Source organism: Drosophila simulans, chromosome X (assembly GCF_016746395.2).
Source record: "Drosophila simulans strain w501 chromosome X, Prin_Dsim_3.1, whole genome shotgun sequence".
Classification (NCBI taxonomy): domain Eukaryota; kingdom Metazoa; phylum Arthropoda; class Insecta; order Diptera; family Drosophilidae; genus Drosophila; species Drosophila simulans.
Genome location: NC_052525.2, coordinates 14,930,166 through 14,955,558, shown reverse-complemented (window position 1 = coordinate 14,955,558; position 25,393 = coordinate 14,930,166). Strand labels below are relative to the sequence as shown.

General features: G+C 44.1%; 1 protein-coding gene across 3 annotated transcripts; it reads right to left on the bottom strand.

The window, feature by feature from the left end:
- Nucleotides 1–68: 68 nt before the first annotated feature.
- On the bottom strand, nt 69–25,198 carry LOC6726026 (thyroid receptor-interacting protein 11). Of its 3 annotated transcripts, none has more exons than XM_039297647.2 (7): nt 24,582–25,198; nt 24,424–24,516; nt 4,330–7,205; nt 3,499–3,662; nt 3,232–3,435; nt 869–1,144; nt 69–807 (listed from the first exon to the last, which is right to left on the bottom strand). In XM_039297647.2, the coding sequence occupies exons 1-7, from the start codon at nt 24,813–24,815 to the stop codon at nt 449–451; spliced, it is 4,206 nt and encodes a 1,401-aa protein (XP_039153581.1). In that variant the 5' UTR covers nt 24,816–25,198; the 3' UTR covers nt 69–448. The 3 variants fall into 3 exon arrangements, with proteins under 3 accessions (XP_039153581.1, XP_039153582.1, XP_039153583.1); XM_039297648.2 differs by having other exon boundaries at nt 4,330–7,202; XM_039297649.2 differs by lacking the exons at nt 24,424–24,516; nt 24,582–25,198 and adding an exon at nt 11,164–11,636.
- Nucleotides 25,199–25,393: the final 195 nt, after the last annotated feature.

Below are 25,393 nucleotides of genomic sequence, written 5' to 3'. Positions count from 1 at the left end.
TGTTTCATTTCATTTCTTGGCCGGGACGAACGGCTCAAAATCCAAGTGAAAAGTACAAATACTAGTTATTTAGTTATTTAATTATTTTTTATTATTTGGCGGCTACTCATTAGCAAGGCCGCTGTGAAGGCGTGTCACAGGCAAGCAAAACGGGCCAAAACCATGGGGTTCTACTTTTCTTCTGCTGCCCTCGACATGTTCAAGTTGCATATTACATATTTACAAGTTGCTAGTGTTGCACATATACACATACAGACATTGTACAGTTTTGGAGATATACATAGTTAAATATATATATATATATATATATATATATAGAGCGAGATATATGCGGGACACATGTTTGCGGAATACGGGCGACAATTGCACAATTCGGTTTTAAAATATGCTAAAATTAACCAATAAAAAAACACGCGACAAACATAAAGAGGCGACTATTCTACAACAATCAGGAGTCGCTGAGGATGTCCTTCAATATCGAGCTGGAGTTGCGTGTGGGCGCAAATTCGTTGGAGCCCATGGCCAGCAGCTGTGGTGAGCCACCACCCACGGGCGGTGTGCGAGGAGCCGCCGGATCCTGCTGACTTGCTGCTGTTGGCGCTGGCGAAAATGGTGCCGCCTGCGGAAGATGGCCTGAGGTGGCGGATGTGGAGGTGGCGGTGGTGGTGGTGCCGCTGGTGGACGTGGCCCCATCCATCTGACCCGTCATGCTGAGCAGCGTGGGTCGCGATTGCGCCTGCGGCTGCGACTCCTGCTCCAGGAATTGAACGAAGGCCTGCACCAGATTCTCATTGCCACGCGAAGATCCTGTTGGTTAGATACGGATATTAGATACGGACTTGGGGTATACATCGAAATGGTAGCTTACCTGCTCCCGACGCTGTGGCCGGACCGCCACCGAGAATGGCGCCCAGCCAGCTGCTTTGCTGCTTATTGAGTCCCACCTTGTCCGCCTCCTGGGCATTGAAGTCCAGCACAGAGGAGATCATGCGCAGCACCTGCTGCTTATCCCCCGCATGTCCACTGACCACATAGCCGATGAGCAGGCTCTTGATCAGGCTCTTGTCAATCTTGTCCGTCTGGCTGCTCTCGCTGCTGCTGAGCCGCTGCTCCAGCTGGCCATTCGCCTCCTTCAGGCTCTCCACTGGGCGTGAGAAAAGGAGCAAAGAGTGTGCAGGATTAGTAAGCGGAATTGGAAGTTGAATGGGCGTTGAATTAGAGGCATGGGCATGTGAGTGGAACTCGGAGGGAGGCACATCCGTGTGGGTGAAGCGCGCGCGTTGGTTTGTTGGTCATGCGGTTAGTGCGATCCGTGCACGGCGTAGTATGACACAAGTACTGGTTGTTGGATTTCAGGCACACCAGTACCTGATGTAATACTCAACCGTACAGACGCTGCTCCATCGTACAGACGATCCTTCAGTGCGTCGCGGCAATGGTTCCCTATGGCCCAATCGGATTGCTTTGCTCCGATGGCTCGACTGGAATCTACTGGTCAGCGGTTGTGATTGATTCTGCTCTCAGCTGGCTGGGTTTGGTCAATTATTTGGTTCGCTCAAATGCAAATTTAAGGGAAAACAAAAATGAAAATAATAAAACTAATAAAAAAAGGAGAGGAACAAGGGCATACGACAACGGAAACAGATCAGACAGCATATCCAAACGATATTTAGAGGCATAGGGATAGATACATATATGATGTATATATAAATCATTATTTATATATATGCATTATGCAGACATGCAGAGTAGATAATAGCGGTAGATATATATATATATAGGCTATACATAAGGTGTGTACATAATAATGTGGCATATGCCGCAGTCTCGAGCAATCTCCAATTGCAAAGTGAGTGCGTCAAATGGCTCAAACCGCTCACATTTACAAATTGAGATTATTCAATGCTGCAGATACAATTGGTACTGGTTTTCGTTTTTTCTTTGTTTTTTTTTTTTTTTACTTTTGGTACGGATTACGGGTTACGAATTACGGATAACGGAGATGGTACGGTTTACGGTTTATACGGTTTATAGAGTACAGAGTTTCTTGTCCCTGGGCGTGTCTTGTGTGCAAAAACGCTCATACTTATTAGCTTGTACACAAGCAATATTAAATTATAATAATCAAAATGGATAAAACAATAAGTGCCAAAGATACATTCAAAGTAAGCAGCGATCAACAACAAATAGGAGTGTGTGGGTCAGCAAGGGGTTAAAGCTTTCAATACTCTACTTTCAAGTGCGTTTTCAAAAATGCAATGTGTTCGGATAAGTACAAAATACTAAATATCTTATCAAACATATAGTTACTATTACTTAATTATCTTTGTATTTTTCTGACACACTTCAGGTGTGTTTAGCACAACATTAAAACAACATGAAGATCCAAAGATACAAATCACAGATACTCGAACTTAGGGCTACACAAAGTACTAGCTAATTGGTTTACAACATCAAAGGATTGTTTTCAGTGTACTTTCGGTTTTGGTGGTGCAACATTGATGGGTTATCAAATGGTGAGTACTTCCATTTCGGCGGAGACACTTGTGACGGACGGAAAAGCGGACAAGTTAGTTGGGTTTACCTGTGGTGAGGTGAGCAGCTAGCAGCCAATACTGATTTTCATTTGCCACGTGCCGCAGGTGCGATCTATATTGATTTGCCTTCTTTTTTTTTTGTATTTCTGTGGTACTTTTCTATGTGTTTTTGTTTTTTTGTTTTCAAATTGATGTCGATTGTTTTTTTTTTTTTTTGTGGTGTTTGGTTTCGGTTTGTTGCGCTTATGGTGATCAAATGCAATTCAAAAAAGTCGATACCAACTGAAATTCCGAGTGTTTCATATTTAGGCTTAGCTCCCAGAATTACCAGCTGATATTTACCTTTGAGAATCGTGTGAGGTGACACTTTTCTCTGTTTTTTTTTTTTTTTTTCAATCCCAACATTAAGTACTATTATTACTTTCCGTTAGCAAACACACTGGCATACTTTCTCTCTCTCTCGCTCCCAAAGTTAATTCAATATTCTAAGCATTTTCCCAGTTTTATGCGTGATTTAGTGGGAATATGTAGTTACGTGTGTATAGTTTCGATCGGGGTGCAACACCGTGGGTTAGAAACATGCCGGGAATCCCGGAGGTGCTCCAACAGGTTTTTGGGTTAGTCAAGTGAATCGCGGGATGTAAGCACACAGTTTGGGGAGCTACACCAGCTCACCAGCTCCGCTGGCACTCACCTTCATCCCGCAGCACGGCGATCGTCTGCTGTCCAGCCTCCAGTTGATCCGAGAGTCGGGCGGCAGCTCGCAATCCCTGATTGGCCTCCGCCAGCTGCTGCTGCAGCGCGCTCATCTCCAGCTGGAGCTGACCCTGCCGATCCAATTGGGCCTGCATCTCGCGGCGAATCCTCTGCGTGGCCATTTCGATGTCGTGATCCTTGTCTGAAACGACAGCCCGGATTAGTCATCATAGGGCTATGCTGTAATTAGAGTGCGTGCTCTTACCATTTTGGAACTGCTCCAGGGCACACTGCAGATTGGTCAGCGCCGCCTGCTGCTTCAGCTCCCGATCCTCGTACTGGCCCAGTTTGGCCAATAGCTCATCACGCTGCTGCTGGAGCAGGGCGTGCTGCGCCTGGAGCGTCTCCGCCTGCTGATTCGCACGGATGCTAAGGGGGATAATTAAAAGAGTAAGTAAGTTATTGTAATTTCAAATTGGCTTGGTGCTCTAGGTTTTTGCATTTTTGCAAGTAACTTAATAACTATATAGGTGCATGGCTTACTTTCACATCCACAGTCTAGCAATCAACACTATTCCCAAGCCCAATTCTATTATATTTTGAATGACTTTAGCTAATTATTTTAATAACAGCCAGCAGCAAGTAATCTAGTTTTTAAAATCTAAACACCACAAGGTGTTTGGAATACTTCGCAATGAAATTGACTGATACTTGATTCGCTTCATCAGAAGCACGCTTTTCCAACCTAAAATAGCAATATTGGTGCCAGTAGACCAGGAAAGGACTCTTATGCAAGAGCACCCAGTGACGATATCCAAACCAGGTCGAAATCGATTTGCCAGCTGGCGATAAGACGAGCTGCCAGGCATGCGGAAATATGGATGGCAATTTGCATGGTCCGATTCCGTCGGCGGCGGGATGGAGTGGGTGGAATGGCAATTGTCATTGGAATTGGAATTGGAATTGGAATCGTGTGGGAACATGTGGCGAATGCAATTAGCCAGCTTCGATCGCTTATCGCCGGTGTGACGAATATATCAGCCAATGGCAACCAAGGTGACCCCCAGCTGTAAGTTGTTCTGGTCTGTTTCCCTACCTGGCTGATGTGTACGCCGTACTGGATTTGGACACCTGCTGCTCGAGGATCGCTTGACGGGAGCGCGACTCCTCCAGATCGCGCTGCAGCTCGACAGTTTCCTGCGTGTGCAGCTCCTCGATCTCCAGGAGATGGGCCCGCAAACGCTCCAGATCCCGCAACGCGCTGGCCTGCTGCTCCTGGGACTCCGCCTGCTGTTGCTGCAGGAGTCGCTGGTTGGTCTGTTCCGTCAGCAGATTCGTGGTGAGTATGTCAGACTTCTCCTTGAGGAAGCCGACCTGATCCTGTAGCTTCTCGTGCTCCTTGACCAGCTCCTTCACCTGCTGCTCGAAGGGCTGCAGTCGCTGGATTTCCGCATAGTACTGGGTGTTCTCCTGGTGCTTTTGCTGCAGTACCTTGATCAGCTCGTTCTTCTCCTGTCCCAAGCCATCGATGGTCAGCTGAAGTTGCTGGCTCTCATCGGCAGCTAGCTGGCCCTGCAGTTGTGATTCCAGAGACTGCAGCTGGGATTCCTTGGCACGAAGCTGCTCCTCCTTGGCAAGGAGCTGCTCTTTGTTAACTCGCAGTGTCTCCTGTAGTTTTTCCAGTTCAGCTTGGTTTAGCTGGAGTTGCTGCTCCTTGGCCAGCAGCTGATCCTCAAGCTCCTTAAGCCGTTTTGCCTGCTCGGAGTCCAAGCCAGATTCCTGCTCCTTGGTCAGGAGCTGCTCCTGCAACCTTGTTCTTTCCTCGTTAACTTCTTGCAACTGCTGTTGGATCTCCGCCAACTGGGCTTCCTTGACGGTTAGCTTCTCTTGGCATTCACTCAATTGATTGGTCGTCTCGGCCAGCTCCTTCTTGATTATGGTAATCTGTTGATTCTGGTCGACTTCCATGAGCTCCTTTTGCTGCTCCAGTTTGTCCTGCAGCTGGAGCAGTTCTCTTAGCTTCTCCTGATCGGCTTGCAACTGATTTTGGAGATTGGCCAACTGGAGTTTGTGCTGATCCTGACTGTTCTTCATCTGAATGGACTTCTCATCTAGATCCTGCCTAACGGAGCTTAATTGCTCCTCCAGCTGCTTTAGGTCCTCATCCCTGCGTTGCAATGTTTCCCGCAGTTGTGAAAGTTCTTCCAATTTCTTTTGATCTGCCTGATTTTGCTGCTGCTGTTTAGTCAGCTGTTCCCCATTCCTCTCCAGCAGCTTGTTTCTATTGTCCAGTTCCGTTTTGGCAAGGGCCAACTGCTCCTGCAACTGGAAGTGTTCCTGCTCCTTTTGCTCCATTTTGGCCAGAAGCTCGCTATCCAGGGCAGTTTTTTCTGGACTGGATATCAGATGGGCTTCCATCTGCTGTTGGCTAGACAGAGAAGCCTCCAATTTCTGTCTGGCCTCCTCCAACTGGGCCTCCAGCTGCACAATCGTCTCCTCGTGATGCTCCTCAATGGTTTCCAGCTTGTTGCGCTTGTATTTGTCCAGTTCGTTGAGCAGCAGCTCATTGTTCTTCATCAGCTCATCGCACTGGAGGATATACTGCGAGATGTCCGCCTCGAGGGTCTTCTTCTCGTGCTCGCTGATCAGCTGTTGGTTCTGTACGTCCACCAGTCGCTGCTCCACCAGGTCGAGGCGGTGCCAGCGATCCTTCAGTGCGTTCCAGGCTCGCTCCAGCTTCTGCTGCGGAAACGAGCTGGCCAAACGATCCTCCATATCGGCCTGAAGCAGAGCACGCAGCTTGTCCAGCTCGAAGGTGCCGTACTCCGAGTCCGCATCGTCCAGATCCGTAATCTTCTGCTTCTCCTCGTCAATGGCCTGTCGGAACTTGACCTCTGCTAAGCTGCTGTGCAGCTCCTGGCGCAGACGTTGGTTATCCTCGCGCAAATCGCCCAGCTGCTCCTCCAGCTTCTGGGCGTGACCCTCCTGCTCAGCCTCCGCGTGGAGTTGCAGCTCCTTGTCCTGCACGGTCAGTTGCTGCAGGCGAAGCTCCAAGTTTAGCTGAAGCTGCTCCTTTTCCGCCTCGCTGAGGCGCAAGCGCTTCTCCAATTCTTCGAGCTGTTCACTCAGCATATTGATGCAGAGCTGCTTCTCCAGCTGAGTATCCTCCAGCTGGGTATTGGTGAGGGTCAGCTCAGCGATTTGTGATTCTAGAGAGACGAGGCGATCGCGCAGCTTCTCCTTCGAGGGCGGCGAAGTGACGTCGGCATCTGGATCGCGATCTGAGCCGGAAGCGGAGCCAGAGCCCGTGGCATCCGCCTGGCGCACCACTATGAACTCATCCTCGCTGTGCTTGCCCGTGGAGGAGCTGTTCGATGACGACTCCGAGGTCTTCTTCTCCTTGGCTTGCCGAGACTCCTCCAGATCCTTGAGCAGCCGTTCGCGCTCCGTTTCCGCCACGCGTACGCGTTCGATGAGCTCGGCAGTGTCCTGGCGCCGTTTGTCCAGCAGCTCTCGCATCTCGACCAGCTCAGCCTCCTGCTGCTCCACCCTCCGCTGCAGCTCCTCCTGCTGCTCCTTGGCGACTGAGGACGTCTGCAGCAGTTCATCCAACTGCTTTTGCTGCCTGGCATTGGACAATTCGTGCTCCACCAGGCGATCCGCCTGCAATTGCTTGAGACTCGCCACCTGTTCCGCCAGCTGCGTCTTGTGCTCCAGCACATCCCGCATGGCCAGCTCATGCTGCGAGTCCAGCTCCTCCAGCGAGGCATTCAGCTGTTCGTTGAGCTGCTCCAGCTCCGCGATGCGATTGTTCAGCCGCACCACATCGTTGTTGCCCAGTGCGATGTCCACCAGTCCGGACTCCTTGTCTCTGCCCGCCGAATCGCCCGATCCCGCGCTTGTGGCTCCCTTCTCGTCGCCTCCATCGGGCTCCCAGCACCAGCTGTCCTCCACATTGGGCTCCTCATTCTGCTGTTGTGGCGGAAAAAGATGGAAGTGGGAAAAACACAACTATTAGTTAAGCTGCCAACTAAATTAGGTGCATTGTTCATTACTGCCTACTTAGAATGATATTTATAAACAAATGCTCATTGTGTTACTTGCTATATTCATAGTTAGTTAACTAGCTACGAAAAGGGGATTCATAAATCTATCTGTAAGATACACGTGTAGATGCTGTTTTCAACTGTACTTTTTTCTTAACGTTTAGTTATTTAAATTAAAGTATTTGTAAGATATAATATCTTATTCAAAATCCACAAATAGATCCGCAGATGATTTTCGATTGGCTGGCGTCTAATTTGCACAGCACAGAGCTCATTATATCCTAGCCGCCAATCGCAATCTTCTGGCACCTGTTGCGCATGCGTCGCCCACTTGGCCACCCGAGTCCACCCAACGCCTCTCCTCCACCCCTTTCGACTCATTAGCAAACCAGGTCAATTGGCAGACGCTAATGGCAGGTGGGTAAGGGGCAGGAGGAGGTGCTGGAGATGGTGGAGGTGGGTACGGGTGGGACAACAGGTGCAAGCACCGCCGGCGGAAAAGAGAAGGCAACGCGTGAGACATGCGCGCGTTAATGAGTTTATGGATGAGTTGAGCAAAGATGGCTGCCCTCTGCCGCTGCCGCTGCCTCTGCCGCTGCCGCTGGCGACTGCGACGCCGGCGACCCTAGCGATAAGGTCCCAGCAACGAAATCCCCATAAAACCCATGACGAGACCGCTTAGCGGGCGCCAACAAAATGGCTGGGGTCGTAAAAAAAAAATGGGTTAAATAAAATTAACAACGACGAGCAACGGGAAACGGGCCACGAAATAAATATTTGAAAAAATATGGCAAGCTAATTAAAATTACCTCAAACGACATGCATGTGTCTATGCACACATCTCTGCCTTTACGGCGATGAATCACAAAGGTTCGCCATTGCCAGGCATTTGAATAGGTTTTGTGATTTGGAATACGGTTTCGCTAATGATAGCCAATATAACTGGTACTAATGAGAGCTCAGATAAACAGAGATACGAAAAAATTACTTAAAAATCAACGGGTATTGTATAAACTAGCTTGGTATTACCATATATATATCCTTAAAGATCAGCGCTTCTCTCTTTATCTCAATGTGGATAATGCTGATTAAACAGTTTGATGCCAGAACGATAATACCCATGCGTATGTACTTTCATTCAAATAACACGAGGGAGTAAACAAATCCTGGGAGGAAACCACCAGAAATACCATTCCCACACTCGGATCTCGAAGCAGTCGGACCGGACTGGCAATACATATGCATATATAGCCGCCGATCCGACGTCGGTCTGCACTGCGTTTGTTTGCTCGGCCGGCATTCCGCTTTCCCGTTTCCACTTCATGGGTGTGTAATTATACCCTCTCGGCCCGGTTAGGGTATCGAAACGCCGAAAAGACACTTGTGCAAACTGGGTTATCAACATGAAGCCTGCGGAGAATCGAGAACTGAGAACCGAGAATGGAGAACGGAGAATGGAGAACGGAGAACATGGCTGCCATGTAGTTTGGGTGTGAAATAACACTTGTGTTTTGTTAACAAATATTGGAAATATTATTCACGCTCCGCGACCTGGAAGGCACCATTTGTGCCACCGATCTCGACGATCCACAGGCAATCGATCATCGATTCGAGCCGTGCCACATATGATATGATATGATATATGTATAATCTGGACGCCTATATGGGCTGGTCATATAGCAAGATATATGGGCAGAGACAAACGCACTGAGTAGCCATAAAAAGCGAGAGCGAACCCACCGAAAATTCCCGACGCGATAAGATAAACTGGTGCTGTTTTCACAGGGGTTAAGCAACAGGTTGTTGGCGCTTCTCGGGGTTTCTTGGGGTTTCTTGGAGTTTCTCGAAGGGAGCGGTTTACAATAGTTCGCCTAGCAACCGGAAGTTCGCAAGAAATAGTTTCGCATTTGATATTTCCCAAAGAGAATAGCACACATATGTGTCACGGCGGCCATAAAATAAATACAGCTGAAATTTGATAGCGCAAATCTAAGCTTGTGTTTATAGTTGAGTGCTATTTTGAGCTAAATGAATACCAAATCCCTTCGATAAGCGTATGATTATTGTATTTATAGTGAAAGTTCTCTTGAAATTGAGCTTCCAGGAAGTAAACCATTATTTTTCAACAACCCAGTTACAGTGAATAGTGTTTACATTCGATAAACATGTAAATATAGTCAAGAACTCGATTCCTCTTGAAAATTTCCCTGAAATTGAACTTGATACTAGATACTTATCGAATACACTAACTTCCCAAGAATAAGACTCTATGCCAGTCAAATAAGCGAGTCAGGTTTGCCGAAGATAGTGTATTTGTGCAAATAGAGTGTGCAATTACCGGGAAGTATAAACAAAAATATGCGGAGCATTGCTCGATCAATATTAATTTGAATCGCTTTCGCTTTAGTCATGCCACCCCGCTGACGTCTGCCTCCAGAGCCCAGAGATTCCTTATCTTATCGGTGCCATGGCACCAAGATATCCGCAGTTCACCCCTTTCTCCAGGCACTCTGGTATTTCGTACTTTGTTTATAAATAAACATTAGCCGATTGCCGGGAATGGTCTGCGTGCTTTATATTTCCCCGAGGGAGCGGCCCTTCGACTCGATTGAATGCGATACGTTCCGATCCGATCCGATTTCACGCAGTACTTCCACTCCTGATTTCGTCTAGGATGCCGCAATCCGAGCCGCGGGGATTCGGAATTCGAATCGGAGCTTATCAGAATGGGCTCCAGTTTTGGGCCATTTGTGGATTTGTGGATTTCGGTTTCTGGTGTTCGGTTCTCGTCATTTTGCAGCGAAATTCAAACACTGGCGATACCGAGAATTCGATGTCAGCAAATCGGAGATTTCCGAGGGTCCCACAAATCACTGGAAACAATGCTGACCTAAGTTCTTCGCTATGTGCCCATAAAGGCGACTGCCAAAGGGGCACTGAGCAATGGACTACGAGTATTAGATTACAGGGCAAATTAATGTTAATAAAGTTACTAAGCAATATATAATAACTGGCATTTTGATGAGCTGATAGAGAAATGAAATCTCCATCGAGACTGCCCGATAGCAACATAATCGAAAGTGACAAATTATTAAATGGCCGAAACAATGACGATAAGAACTAACTCAATTAGGCTGGTTCTCCGTGCTCCACCTTGATACGGAAACCCATGGAAAGTTTCAAATGTGCTTATCTCCGGAATTCCAATCCCCATTCCGTTCCAATTCGAAGTCGGTTGTCTGGCGGCATTTTGGCCAGACTGTAATGGCTCTATTAAAACGTGCTCTTCTCGTGATGACACAATCTAAAGTGATTTCAGGATTTATGATGTTTTAGCCCAGAAGATTTATAACCAAATCTACAATACAGACTTATCATTCGCGGGGAAGTCGGGAAAATTATTTGACAGATTTACGTATTCTTCACTGAAGAAAAAAATGCTATCTAAACTGGGCTGTTCAAATGGGAATTTAGACGTTCTAGACGTAGAATAGAATAGACTTGCACACAATAATTCCGTATTTAAATGCCACTCTACATTTCACACTTTAGAACACTTTATTTTTCGCCATGTTTTCGCAATTTGAGTTCGGGCAAATGAGTAATAATAAACACAATAATTTAGTGTATGCAGTGCAATAAAAACCAAGAGAAAATTACATAGTTAATAAGAGGAGATGTCAAGACGCGACAAAAGTCGAAAGTCAAGGCGGGCTTAAACGAAAAAAAGCGAGGAATAACTCAACTTAGCTCAAGTTTAAGCCAAGTCACTCTGCGACTAGCCCCGTCTCTTTCTGGCCCCCCACCCTGACCCCCTGAACCAGCCGGCCAAGTTAATGGGCATTATTAACTGACGGCAACAATTACATTTAGCAACAACTTACAGTTTTTTACTCGTCAGCTGAGCGGCGATTTTCAATTTCGATTCGGCAGGCTGGGCAGTAAATTCTGCCTTTAAATTATTTTCCGTTCTTTTCAATATTTTTCATTTAATATTTTCCCATTCGGCTTTTCCGTTCCGTTCATCACAAGCAAAAACAAATCAAAAAAATAATAGGTTTTGTTCGAAAAAAAAAATGAGGAAAAAACAAGAGTCAAATGTAATGCAACTTTTCACTTGATTACAATTTTAAGGCAGCGATACAAAAAAAAATTAGTTAAACGTATTGTTCTGTTTAGGATATATGTGTTTCAAACTTTATAATGTTTTATCGGTTTCGAGGGGTGGCAACGCCGCACCGACGCGAGCAGCGACTGCGACCGAGTCAACGGAGGAGCGATAATACCGGTACGTCCGATCCGCTGAGCGAGCGATCGACGAGTGATTGCTGCGTGCAGTGCGCCGGTGGAAATAGCGACCGGCGATCGCATGCGACGGAACTGCAGCCGAAGCCGCACACGAAGCCGAAGCCGAAGTCGCCGAGCCGAGCACACGAAGCTCGGCACGAAGCACCGCCATCGGTGGGTAAAGAGCGAGCGAGAGAGACGATAGATGGCGCGAGTAAGGATCATCATATCTTTGAAACGAACTCAGGTTAAGTGGGAACTATTAAAAGCGTTTAAAGTTCTAGTTCCTATCTATATTTGGTTATATTTTGATATTACAGTAGGATAAAGGATTGTATAAAGGATTCTCTAAGGTCAAAGCTACACTTATCTATATAATATAATATAAGGAATTATTATCATTATCAATTTTCTTATCTGAGACCCATCAAAAACATATTGCCAGCATATCAAAAGCATACCTACTACACAGTTACTCTCTTTATCGAATTCCAGCACGTCATGTTAGAGTTTCACATCATCATAAGTATGATTGGCGTTTTTGCGTTTGAATTATACATATTTTTATTGCTTAGCAACTGTGACCATACTGATCCCACTAGATATACTTTAAAAGCGTGTGATGAAAGCAACACTTTGATGAGTTTGGTGAGTTAGGATGCTAGTTTAAAAACAGTTGAAAGGACATAGCCATTGAGTTGATGAACCCGACCCATCTATGATTCATAACTCTGATTCATGTGAAAGGTATAAACCCATAGATAAAGACCGCGCTGGGTGGGTAGATATCAGCGACGGGGTTAATGGATAAAATGGTAAGACATTTATCATGACAGCCGTGCATAACCTCACTCGGCGGTGGGATGGATGTGGTGGGTACATGGGCATTCGTACATGGATTCGGATATATGTATGTACATATGTACATATGTATGGCGATATGCACACGTAGCCAGCAACTTCGACTTGCTCTCCATTTCAAAACTCAAATAATGCGCGTCGGCTATTTAACTTGAAATTAAGCGACGTTTGTTGTTGTTTTTATTTATTTTCTTTCATTTTTTTTTCCTTTTGTGTTGTTTAAAGAATTGCTTATGTGTGTGTGTGTGTGCGATGGTGTAGTTGTCGCTATTGTTGTTGTACCGCTGGAGACGACTTTATTTGCTTATTTTGCTCATTTTGTTTGTTCTCAGCGCTCAGTGATGTATGCTCTCTGCTGGCCGCTCTCCGTTCGCCTAAGTCGTCTGTACCGCCTCTGCCGCCCCGCCCCCAAGCCGTCCTACCGCCCCCCCTGCCACTTCTGCCGACGCTGCACCGCCGGCTAAAATACACCTACAGTACGACAACTCTATGACGATCTTTGAAAACCGCAATCTCAAAACCTCTATTTCCAAAATCTAATTCTAACGTGCATTGTTTTGAATAAAGAGGAAGCTTTGAACCCGAACCAAAATTTCATAATAAAGTGGATAATTTGCATCCCTAACTGCAATTGAATATATACAGCTGTGTTCAAAAAAATAGCAGTGCTTGGGACCTGCGAGTTTAAGTTAAAAAATTCCTATGATTTACAATTTTAATGGTCAAATTTTTTTTATAATATCGTTAGGTATTTAATTTCAAACAATTTAGCAAATGTTTCACTTTTATTTCTTCAATAGTTTCGAAAATATAGATTAAAACAACATAATAGGCAGAAATTCAGGTGTTCACTAAAATAGCAGTGCTATGAAAAAATAGTAAAAAAAATCAACTTGACTTATAACGAACTTAGTTTTTCTTTTTAATGTGTTGATTAGGGCCTAATACTTGGTTGGATAGCCTTTGTTAGCCAGCACAGCCTTACACCCTCGCGACATGGAGTCCACCAGGTCCTGGCAACGTTAGGGGGGTACTTTTGACCTTGCATCCTGCACAACTTGCCAAATCTGAGCCTTAGACGTCGGGGATTTCTTCGACACATATTGTTTAATGTCCCCCCACAGGTTTTCAATCGGGTTTAAATCGGAAGATGATGCTGGCCACGGCATTGCATCTATTCTATTCTGGCTGAACCTATTCTTAGCCGATTTGCTTCTGCGTTTCGTATCATTATCCTGTTGGAATGTCCATTTTAAGGACATATTATATTCAGAATATGACAGTAAGACATCACTAAGTATATTTGCATATGCGTTTTGGTCTATAATACCATAAATCATATGGTATGGACTCATACCATTGTAGAAAAAACAAGCCCATACCAGGATTTTAGGTCCACCATGATTGAAAGTCATCAGTGGGTGTTTTGGGTGGTACTCCGTGTTTGGAGGTCATCAGATATACTGTAGTGAACCAGTTCCACCAAATAGCACTATTTTTGACCTATCAATCCAAAGGATATTATGGCATTTGGAGACTGGCCAGATTAGGTAGGTTTTAGGGAAGCTTAACCTTGCCTTAATATGCCTAGGGCTAAGTAGGGGATCCTTTTGTGGACTCCTCTCACATAAATTTTGATTCAGTAGGCATCTCTTAATAGTAACGTCGCTTATTCCCAAGTTCAGCTCAGACTTTATGTCCCCAAAGGATGCAAAAGGATAGACTTTGCTGTAACGAACTATGCGCCGATCCTCTATATCTGTGGTTTTACGTATGGGTACCACGGTTTTCGGGCTTCCATTCATATTTAATGGCATTGGATACCATTTGGCAGAACATTCAAGGGTTTTTTGAATGTCCTTATATGTTTTTCCTTCCTTTCTAAGCTTAAAAATTAACATTCTTTTCTCCTGGGAGCAGTAGTGTCCTCTACCCACTAAAATAAAATTTTTTAAATTTTTTTTTAATTTATTGCCCTTTAAAATATACGAATTAACTTAACTAAACTCACTTTTTAAAAAATATTGATCATTTCGAGACTTTACGATGGACAAAACCAGAGACTGCTATTCTTATGAACAGCCTAAAAGTGGTGAATTTGCTCAAGAATGTAAATAAAAAAAGGATAACATGAAAAACTGACGGGATTTTCTTTTTTTCTATATCTATACATTCCATTTTACAAATATAAGTGGAAAAAAAAGTGGATTCCAAAAAGGGACACGGAGAAATACATTTGTGTTTCTTAGTTTCTATCGCACTGCTATTTTTTTGAACACAGCTGTATATATATATATCCTAGCTTAAGACCCCACACTGTATTGGCTGAGCTCTCCTAAGACTCCCCTCATTTGAGTTCCTTTCGGGAGAGCCCAGAGATAGAGATAGCAAGTTGTTAAAAGAAAACAAATAAGCCCGATATCGTTGTTGGAAAAAGGTTTGGCTTAGAAAGGGACGGCAGGATGCGACAAAAAGCTGGCTACATAGGCATTACGTGCCATCCAGATAGACCAGTCGAGTTTCCTTGCTTTCCCAAGTGATTCGATGGAGAAAGACGACACCCGGACGCATGTAGTTCCATCTTTTGGCTGTGCAAGCACAATTCCAAGCTGCCCCGCCGCAATTCAGAGTGTATTTTCGGTTATATCATATATGTAGTATATGATATATGGGTATTTATATAATATATGTTATTATATGGTATATGGTATATGGGGTTCTAGTGGTTCCATATGGCCACGTCGTTGACTTTAAGCGGGCTGTTGTTACTGCTGTTTCTGTTCGGTTTCGGTTTCTGTTTCTGTTTCTGTTTCAGTTGCTGTTTTCACTGTTTCTGTTGTATTTGTTACTGGCGCAATCGAGCGTCTGTGTTTAATTAGCAGATAAAAATACAGTCAACCCATGAAGGTAGGAATATACACACACAGCACACACAATCGTCTAGACCCCAAGCCCACAGAGGCCATCTCTTTTGCACCTTTTTGGTTGGGCAGGAAGAGGGGGTGGGGAGCGGGGCAGGGGGCAGGGGGGGGCACACTATCAATGCTTGGTAATATATATGTACAAAATGTAGGTATATGCCATTATATACTGGCAGCAAACACGTTGCAGGCGTTAATTAGTTTTGGGGGCATTTCTTTTATCAGCAATGGGAGGGAAAAAAAGCAACTGTAACAACAGTCAGCACAACAATGCGCAACACCAGCACACAGATACACACAAACACACGCACACACACACGCACACACTCGCATCTGCACGCTTTTCAAATGCATTTCGTTCGGTTGCGAGTGCAGAGCGAATTGTTGAAAGGGGGGACCCTTGTACTTAGCTTCCTTGTTCCACGTCCATATCAATCGGGCGTGCAAGTTAACAGTGGCGTTAACATGCGTTAAGTACAGTACCCCCCAACCCTTGCAGTTACCCCACCACACTCCACCTCACTCCCCCTTGCCCCACCCAGACAAAAGTCACCGTCTTTGTGGCGCCAATTGTTTAAATCGATTGTATAATAAATTCTTTCTCGCTACCATTTCGGTTTCATCTTCGGATCGCTTGCTTTCTTCAGTCGAAGAAACGCCCATTTCTGTGGCGGAAATAATAGAGAGTACTCCATATTGAGGCCACACAAACGAAGCCAAGACAGAGGCGTAACCATAGGGGGGGCTTTTGGGAATGTCCTTGTAACAAGAGAACTTCATACAGCTAGTTATATTGATAATATGCCATATAAAGAAAAGGTTAAAGGTTACTATTTAAAGATCACTATTCCATTGATCATTGATCGTTTTGGAAAAACACCATGAATGCCTTAATTCTGAAGTAAAACCCAGTAGAATTAACTAGGTTAAGTACCCCGAAGAAGAGTGGTTCCAACTACACCGCTGCCTTAAGCAGATACAAGATGCTAACGAACTGCAAAGATAATAAATATTTAAATTGTATTTTATTTGCACACGTTCGATCAATATGTGGAAAACACGGTACCAGCACACAAAGGCGGTACGTGCATAACTTTAAGAAAGCGGTCACCGAAGCAGGAATAGAGAAAGATACGGCTGGAGACCCAGATGCGGATGGCGACTGGCGGATACGGATGCGATTCATAGACGGATCGATGACGAAAGCACGAGGCTCTGACGTCGACCATCCAACTCGATCTGGAGCAGCTCGGATCGAATCGGATCGGGAGCGGGAGCGGGAGCGGTATCGGTATCGACGATGCTGAAGAACGAGGTAAATGGACAGAGCATGGCACAGACATACATAGCACTTGGAGATCGGCGATCTGCTAGGTGCGAGTATCTCCGGATGGGTAGATACTAGTTACCTGGCAACGACAACGGATACGTTCGAAATGGAAATGGACATAGAGATAGAGATAGAGATAGATAGATAGACAGATAGAGATGGAGATGAAGATGAAGACCGAACCGCCGACGGCTGTTTCTTGTGTGTTGGCATTCATTTAACACGTTGCTGTTAAAATTCAGACAAGACAAGAAATCAAATTCAAATAACGCGCTTCAATTCGGTCGCACAGGCAGTTCAGTTCGTTACCGTTCCATTTAGGATGCAAAGATGCACACCTCGACCATAGACGCGAATATATATGGTATATATACACGTGCACGGGCTTCAGTTGCAGATGGAGTTGAGGCTGGAGATACAGATACAGTTGCCAGCGACTGGAGTTCAAGAAGAGATCGTCTTCCAGATTAGTTGGAAGCTAACTTAAAGATTTAAATTTACCTAAATAAATTATAGAATATACCTCATATATACTTTTTAGAACACTTCCCCATTAGATACTGTATAGATATAGATACGAATTATTCACGGGCTGCACTCTCAATCCTTTTTTGAATTTTAGATTTTTCATTTAAGAAATATATACATCTTGCTTTTATTGCTACGCTGCAATTGTTCTCGTTTTGAGCCAAACAAGACCCCTTTCAACGATAACTAAGTGAAAAGGCAAATAGGAAGTCGGGGAAAATGACTTTTCTTGTACGCAAACAAATCCCATTTCCATTTAAGCTAGAGCAAACACAGTGGGTTTTTTTTAAGGAAAACTAATGCTTATCGTAGTTGGAAAATTACACTGAACGTGTTTGAATAAATAATTTGGAACCTAAATTCAAAGTGGGATACATGCCTAGTTAAAATCTATAAATTATGCAAAATGTTGGGAAAATCGAGCATTCGTAAGAACTAAGATTGATAGTAAGAGCAATTAGTTAATATGTACTAAAATCTTAATGCAATTCATTACAGTAAATGGGATTTGCAAGACAAACTAGTGATAAGCGAAAGCCTTTCAACTGGAGTTATATATTTTTGGGGCCTGTTGGAAAAGTTGGCTTGTGAAAATGGAAAATGGCTAATTGGAAAATGACACGAGTGGCGGGAAAATCGCTGCGTTCGTTCGCTCAATTTGTTCGACTATTTTATGGGCGTTCTAGTTTTTAGATTTTTCCTTCTAGTTTCTACTTTTTTGTTAGTTATTTTAATTTTCTTTCGGTTTTGTTTTTTTTTTTTTTTTTGCTCACCGGCTTGTCCGCTTGTTGTTTTTTAGTTAGCAGTTTTTAGTTTCGTGGTTTGAAATTTATACACTTCGTTGTTGCTGCATTTTGTGGCTTCTGCCTTGGCGTACAGGTGAACATATTTCCATTTTGGCGTCGTCGCCGCTCGCCGGTGTTTATGCAACTGCGCGACTTGCCAATAAAAATCGCCGAAACGCAGCCCCCATCCATTTTTGCCACTTGCCCACATTTCCGCGAGCCCCGACCAGCGACCCCCTTCTTCGTTTGCCACAGTAGTTTTCCAGTGCAAAAACTCTGGGCCATAAATATATGGATGCTTAAATTTCGTCATTTACGGCCCGACTGGCCTGCAAACGAAAAATCTTTTCATAATTTAATGCTTATTAGCATTTGTTCGCCACTCAGCCAGATTTTTCACTGCGGCTTCAAATGGCCGCTGTTTCGTGGCACGGGGGCAGGTGTGGGTGGTTGGTGCTGCGTAATTGCCTAAAGGGGGATGGTGGTGGGGGTAAACGGAGCCATATACACCTGACCTAGAGCCACCAGCCACCAGTCAGTCAAGAGTCGACAGCGTTTTGTCAACGTGGCCCAGAGGAAGGTTATGTGAATAGAGCCAAAGAAACAGCAGACCGACAATGCGAGTGGGGGGCTCCAATTGAAGGCCATTGGCAATCCGTCAATCCTCGATATAAATCAGCCAAAAGAATGCCACAAATCTGCCAGAACATGGCGATTTGCGAGCGAGCAGCTTGCGTGACAAATGCATTTTGGCCAATTTCGATAAACGAGCTTCGGGGCGTAGGCGTTGGTCAGGAAATAGGGGGATTTGCTTGTTTGAGTATTAAGATATATAGGTCAAAAATAGCAAATTTCATATAAGGTGCATTCCCTATGACAAATAACACAGTTGATATGGTTTAGTGGGCTTCATACATGGTTATGGCAACCCTGCCAGGGAATTTCTTTTCCATCAGCCCTAATTCCATCGTACGATCCCCTTCAAAGAGCAACCCTGCGCTCAGTGCCACAGTTCTGCATGTGCATCTGATGACTGCGATCTCAGGAGGTGGCTCCAAACACATGCAATTACGTGCGAAGGTTAAACGCGACGCCAATTGAGCAACTCACTGCTGGCCATGGCAACTCTGGCAAATGAATAGCAGCAGCAGCAGTAGCAACCCCCCTCGACAGCGACGTTTAGGCCTCAAAAGCTGACTCGGCTCGTTAGAAGCACGCGAAGCTAAATGGAAACGGAAATGGACGTGGTTTGTGGATATGTGGATGTGGCTGTGGATGTGGATGTGGCTGTGGATTTCGATGTGGAAGTGGAAGTGACTGAGAACGAGAATGAGCTGGAAGCTGAAACTAAAGTCCCCATTCACAGGCAGCAAATTGATTTGGACCAAGATTTTTGTTGCGTACCAGACCCCCGCATTGTTCGTATTATTATACTCTTTCGGAAGGGTACTTCCCCTGCAAGATAATGTGATAGTTTCGTACAGACTGTTTTTTTTTTTTAATCAGGCTGTTTGCTCCTTTTTTCTGGCTAATTGAATATGCAAAATTACAAAATTACTTTCCAATTTATAGCCAAGTTTTCGACAGAGAGAGAGAGAGCATTTTCAGCTGCGGTGCTTAAAAGGCCGCCTCATTTTCTAGCTCATTTTCCATTTTCCACGTTTTGCCGTTGAAGTTTTTGAAGTTGTTGGTGGCAGTTAGTGAAAATTGGCCGCTCGCTTCGCTGATTGTTTATAGGAACCCACGGGCAGCCGAACAATGTCAGTCATCAGCAACAACAAATGTTATTAAATAATTGCAGGTCTCCACTGACAGCAAACGACAAAAGCAACAACAACGCAGCAGCAGCAACTTAAACTGCAACTGCAACTGCACTTAGCGACATGCAACGTTTGACATCCCATTGGCCGTGGGTCAGTTGCTAGCAACTGGAGTCGGTAGTTCGGTGGGTGGTGGTCGGTGGTTTGGTGTGTGGTTTGGTGTGTGGTTTTGGTGGGTGGCTGGGCGACGACAGCAACTGCACAAAAATGCACTCCGTTGAGACAAAAACCGAAATAAAAAATAAAATAAATGTCATTCTCATTCGTGCTCGAATGCAACAACATTGGATGATTGCATTATCATCATCATCATCATCATAGCTGAATGATTTCGCTGACCACAAGCACAGCTCCAAACAATAGTTACTGCCGATTATTAAATACGTTTTCACAAAAAAACTATGACAAACTTCAGTGGATTTCTACGGACAAGAAGTTACCCTAAGTTCGATTTTAATAGGTGTAATTATGTTTTTGAACACAAAAGCAACCACAAATGGAAAGGGATAAAATGCACAAAATATACGCATTGAAATAGTCTTGATTTGGCTATCGAACATTATTTTAGGATATATACTTCCGGTCTTTAGGCGTCATTTTCGACTCGAACCCCAATCGGAATCATGCCATATTCCAGCAATTGTGCCTCGTTGGGCTCTAAATAATATGTGGATCACTGGCGCGACACATAGAGGTAATCTATAGCATTTATGCCATTAAAACATGTGTATAAACTAAAGAGTAATCATTTAAATCAATTGCAAGGCAATCGTATCCATTTTATCTGGAATTATTCCCCATTTTTTGCGATGCAAGTAACTCATTAGCCATCAGGAAGCTGCACAGCTCCTCCAATTAGTTGATTCTAGCCCCCCATGCAAAACATGCCATTTCGAATTCAAAGGGGCTCCAAGGGCAAGGGGGGTTGGGAACTGGGTACAGGGAACTTGGAACTGGGAATGAAAACGTTTAGAATGATGACATATCGGACACGGAGCACTCGCGATCCGTGGCCAATGGGGAAATAACGCCCACAGTCGCCCGATTATTGGGTAGATGGTCGAATGTGATGATGGGGATGGCGGCGAGGGGACATCCAGGTAAACTGAGGTAGTAACAAGTGCAGCTGGGACACATTTGACACAGTTTGGCCGAGCGTAACAAACCGCGTTTATCAAATGGAACTCGATTCGGTTTCGGTTTCGCTCCGGCTCTTGACGGTTGACGTGTCCAAAATCAAAAATAATATAGAAAAAATGGAGCAACTGGCCAGCGGACCACCTGAACAGCCCTCCCCCCACCACCAGCCACCCACTGACCCAGGCGGGTGAGCCAACCAAGCGGCCAATCAGCATTTCCGCTCTAATGAAATCTGTGCAAGATGAACGCCATCAGCACAGGAGTTCTATGATATGTACGGTAATTACGATTATTATGCACATCGAGCGCAACATTCGATACACATACGTAAATACAGAAAACTGAGTTGGGAAAATGTTATAAACATAGACAACTGAATACATAAACAATCCCAATGGGCGCACGGAATTCAAAACATAAGCGTTCAATTTCACAAACATGTCGCGCCATTGAGTGGCGCCATCTATTGGTCAAGTTTCGGCTGAAGCTGAGGTATCGGATGATAGATTACAAACAAAGCTATCCATTTATAAACAAAATCGAGCTAAATTATTGATGATCAGCAATTATTATTTCATAATAAATATAGCCAGACATTATATAACTCACTTTACCATCAGTTAGGTACAGTAACAGGTAAAACTTCTAATAAACGAATATATCTATACAATAGAATACAGAAACCCAAATATTTTGACAAACATATTTGCCAACCTAAGCTGTCTTTCGAACAATGGACTTTTATTAAAATATCCCCCCTAATTTCCCATTTAGCCCAATTTTTGTAGCTTATTATCAACGCCAGATGCGTGTCGAGGGTTTTTGAGTTTTAATTTCTGACCGAAAGTCACCAAATCATTGCGCCTATAAATTTGACAATTAGACTAATTTGCCTGTTGCATATGGGAATGAACACGAAAAACTACACACTATCTACGTAATTTTCAACTCACCCAAAATAAATACCGCAAAAGTACACACCAGAGCACACGAAAAAAAAAATAAAAATGCAGTCGTCGCGAGACTTCCGGCAATAAAAAATGAATGCAAAGAACAAACAAAAAAAAAATGTTAAGAAAAATTGACCTTCTTTTTGGATGAAAATTTCACACGATTTTCAAATGCAAATCGCGTTTGTGTCGTTGCGTTTTTCTTTTCTGTAGTTTTACAGGCCAAAACTGTGCACACCGAATGAGAAAGAAACTGAGTAGAAATTAACACTTTATGCGGGCCTACGTGAATCGATCACACGGAACCGAATGAATGCCAGCCAGCAGGTGAACCGGGCTTTTATAGGCCCCCGGATCCAGGCAATCCAGCCAACCAACCCCCTCGATCCTGGCCAGCTTGGCCCGGATAAGATAACCCGAGCATGCAGATGTCCCAAATGCCCGCCTAATGGGGATGATAATGGTTGGCAGGAGCAGATTGCCATATCCACAAAGGAGGAGGAGGAGGAGGAGGAGGAGGAGGAGGAGGAGGAGGAGGAGGAGGAGGAGGAGTTTGTAGTGGCAGTGGAGGTGGAGGTGGAGGTGGGCCATGAGGGATGTGGATGGAAATGGAAATGGGAATGGGGACGAGGGCACACTTATCGCCGGTCGCCTGGCGCAATTATGCAAAACAATATGGTGACCCAACTATCGATCCAAAAGATAGCCATAGATAGTACATGGGAGATAGCCCAGAAGGAAAAATCTGGGAAAACATATACCCACAAATATAGAAATCGAATGATGAAAGTTTAAGCCCTTCAAGTGATATCATACTCAAGAAGATTTAGATTTGAATTAGCAGACTAGATATATATGTACATATATCGACATTATATTAAAAGAATAGCTCAAAATCGCTCACTTGAAAGAAATATATATGCATCAGATATCCATATTGATTTTCCCACCGCTTACTGTTCAGATTTCACCAGTTCCGATAAGGAATGAGTATATATGGTTTATCTCTGAATACTCGTGCTAAATGATGCAATTTTCCCTCATAATTTATGCTCCGTATATTTGATAGGAACTCATTTTTACACATTCGATTAGCTAATCGGAAACAAATATAAAACATGAGTAACAATGGCCGAAACTAGAAAGATCAATTTGCCAATTTAAGCTGCAATAAAAACAGGGTTTAGAGCAAAATAAAATCTAGCCAGTCATAATGGCACGTTTAAAAAACATGAATATATATCATATAGTATTTAGACATTGAAACTTTAATACCTATTTAAATTTCATTCAAATATTTTGATGTTTTTCAAACAATCAAGTTTAAAACAAAAAACTAAAGAACTATATATTTTGTTTAAAGAACTTTAAATTTCAAAAAGCGGGCAGTTTGAAAGTATACTCCTAATCCATATTGTAAAGACTTTAGGATTTCTGATTATTTACCTACTTACAATGCGATCGATTTGAACTTTAAATAATAATACAATGTTCATTATTTAAAGAATTGAATAAAGTATCTACGATTCTGATAAAATTGCCAAAGAGTAATTTAATCTTTTAGAAAAATAGGAAATCTTACGTTATAGTCTCCTATATTCCTATATGCACGACATTTAGCATTTTAAAACTAGATCTACAATGTGGAAAGCCCTATTTTGTATATTTAAGGTGACTATGGAATCTCAGGTACAGTTGTGCTCTAGATAGATCGCCAAGCCCCCCAGTGACCAAATCAAATGGATACAAAAGCAACCCTGTAACCCTGCATTTTCAGCGGGAATATCAGGCACTTGGGGTTGCGCTGCAGTAACTTGCCTAATCAGAAATAATTCGGTAAATTGAACAAGCAGTTGGCGAATGGAGGGCTATGGAGCGATAGGGTTAGCCGCACGTCCAGATAAGGCCAACAGGCATATGGGGTGATCGAAAAGGAGACCAGGGATTTATGACAGCCAGGCAAATAGCAGGCACCAAACACCACCGAATGTCAAATCAAATAGAAGTTGCACGGGGAAAAAGGTTAATGGATGTCAAATGAAGAATCAGAATCAACAAAACGCTTAAATTAAATATTATATACCCTGCTATACTATTAGCACATTCTTTGCAATCAAGAACTTGGCTTACTTTTAACCCCTCTCTACTTGTTGGGAATACAGAAATCGGTGATTTCCAGCGATTTGTAATCGTGCCAAGGAAAACAACCATATGCCACTGCAACCAGTTTTCTCTCCGTGTGGAGCATACAATGTGGCATCAGGTAAACGCGAGAAGTGCAGATAAAACTAGGGTAGTGCCGACTCCTAGCTTATCGCAGTTTAAATATTAATTCAGGGATATGTGGCCAAAAGCGAAACAGAGAGCCCGAGAGCTGGGCTTATCGCTTATTTGAAAGATAAACCCGGTCAAACACCACTCCACGCCGGAGTGCAATGTTTCCTGGAAGACGGAGTGGGCACCGGATGTGGCATGGCCACATGGGGGCCAGCTGCAGGTCCCTCGGATCAAACGTCACTTACCAAATGCGGTTCCCGCGTAGCTGATGTGCTGGCTGCTAGCTTGGATTCTTGTTTCTGCTTGCTTTTGGCCAGTTCTCGGCGCAGTGCGGCTATCTGAAAGTGGCAATCGGGTGGCCATTAGTGGAGAAGCCGCAAAAGTGCCTGTGAGTTGACTTTACCTCACGATCCTTCTCCTCGCACCGCTTGTCCAGCTGCTCCTTTTGCTCCTGGGTCTCGGCCAGCAGTTCCAGTGCTGTTTTGGCCTGCTGCTCGGCGTCTTGGGCGCCAGCACCTCCTGCTCGATGTCCCTCATACTCCAAGTCGCCGGGTCCTGCCGTTTCGGCCAGAACTTCCTGCGCCAGATTGGTTAGTTGGCCCTTCAGCTGGCTGAGACTGCTGTTCAGCCACGACATCTTCGCTGCTCTCTTATGGGCAGCGTGGGCGGATGGGGGGCGTGGCTCTTCTCGGCGGGATCACTCCAATTTTGGCTACCTGATTGCTAATTTTTTGATGAAGTTGGCTTAGTTTTTGGGAAACGATACTTTTTTTTTTGCGTGGCAGTAGCACAAACTCAAGCGGTTCTGTTTGCTTCGTTCCACTAATTAAAACCAATTTGGCTATTTGTTTTGATAAAGAATGTGTAAGCTTTGTCTGCTTTTGTTTGTGTTCTAGTAGTATTATTTCTGTTATTTATTATTATTTTTATTATTAGTTTGTGATATGGTATCGATATCCGACGTCCTATCGTCAGCTGATTTTGTTATTGTTATTGTTTTTGGCCAGCTATCGATTGGCGATAGCCAGACCGGCAGCAAGGGTACATGGCAAAAGGCTGGCAGCTACGAAACAGAGTGCCAAAATTCAAAACTTTAACCATTCGTTTATTGTAAAAAAATACCTTTATTTATTATCTAATATGCAAGCATTCTTCATTTAGAGTCGCTGAACTTTATTGTTTAAGTTGGATAACTCTTAGCAAACTTAGTAATAG

What these genes read in the sequence shown, in the direction of transcription:
- LOC6726026 (XM_039297647.2), bottom strand. Translation starts at nt 24,815, where the DNA reads ATGTCGTGGCTGAACAGCAGTCTCAGCCAGCTGAAGGGCCAACTAACC. An exon ending in CTACGCGGGAACCGCATTTG is followed by an intron (nt 7,206 to 24,423) that starts GTAAGTGACGTT and finishes CCGCCACAACAG; the next exon opens with CAGAATGAGGAGCCCAATGT. An exon ending in ACGGCGTACACATCAGCCAG is followed by an intron (nt 3,663 to 4,329) that starts GTAGGGAAACAG and finishes TATCCCCCTTAG; the next exon opens with CATCCGTGCGAATCAGCAGG.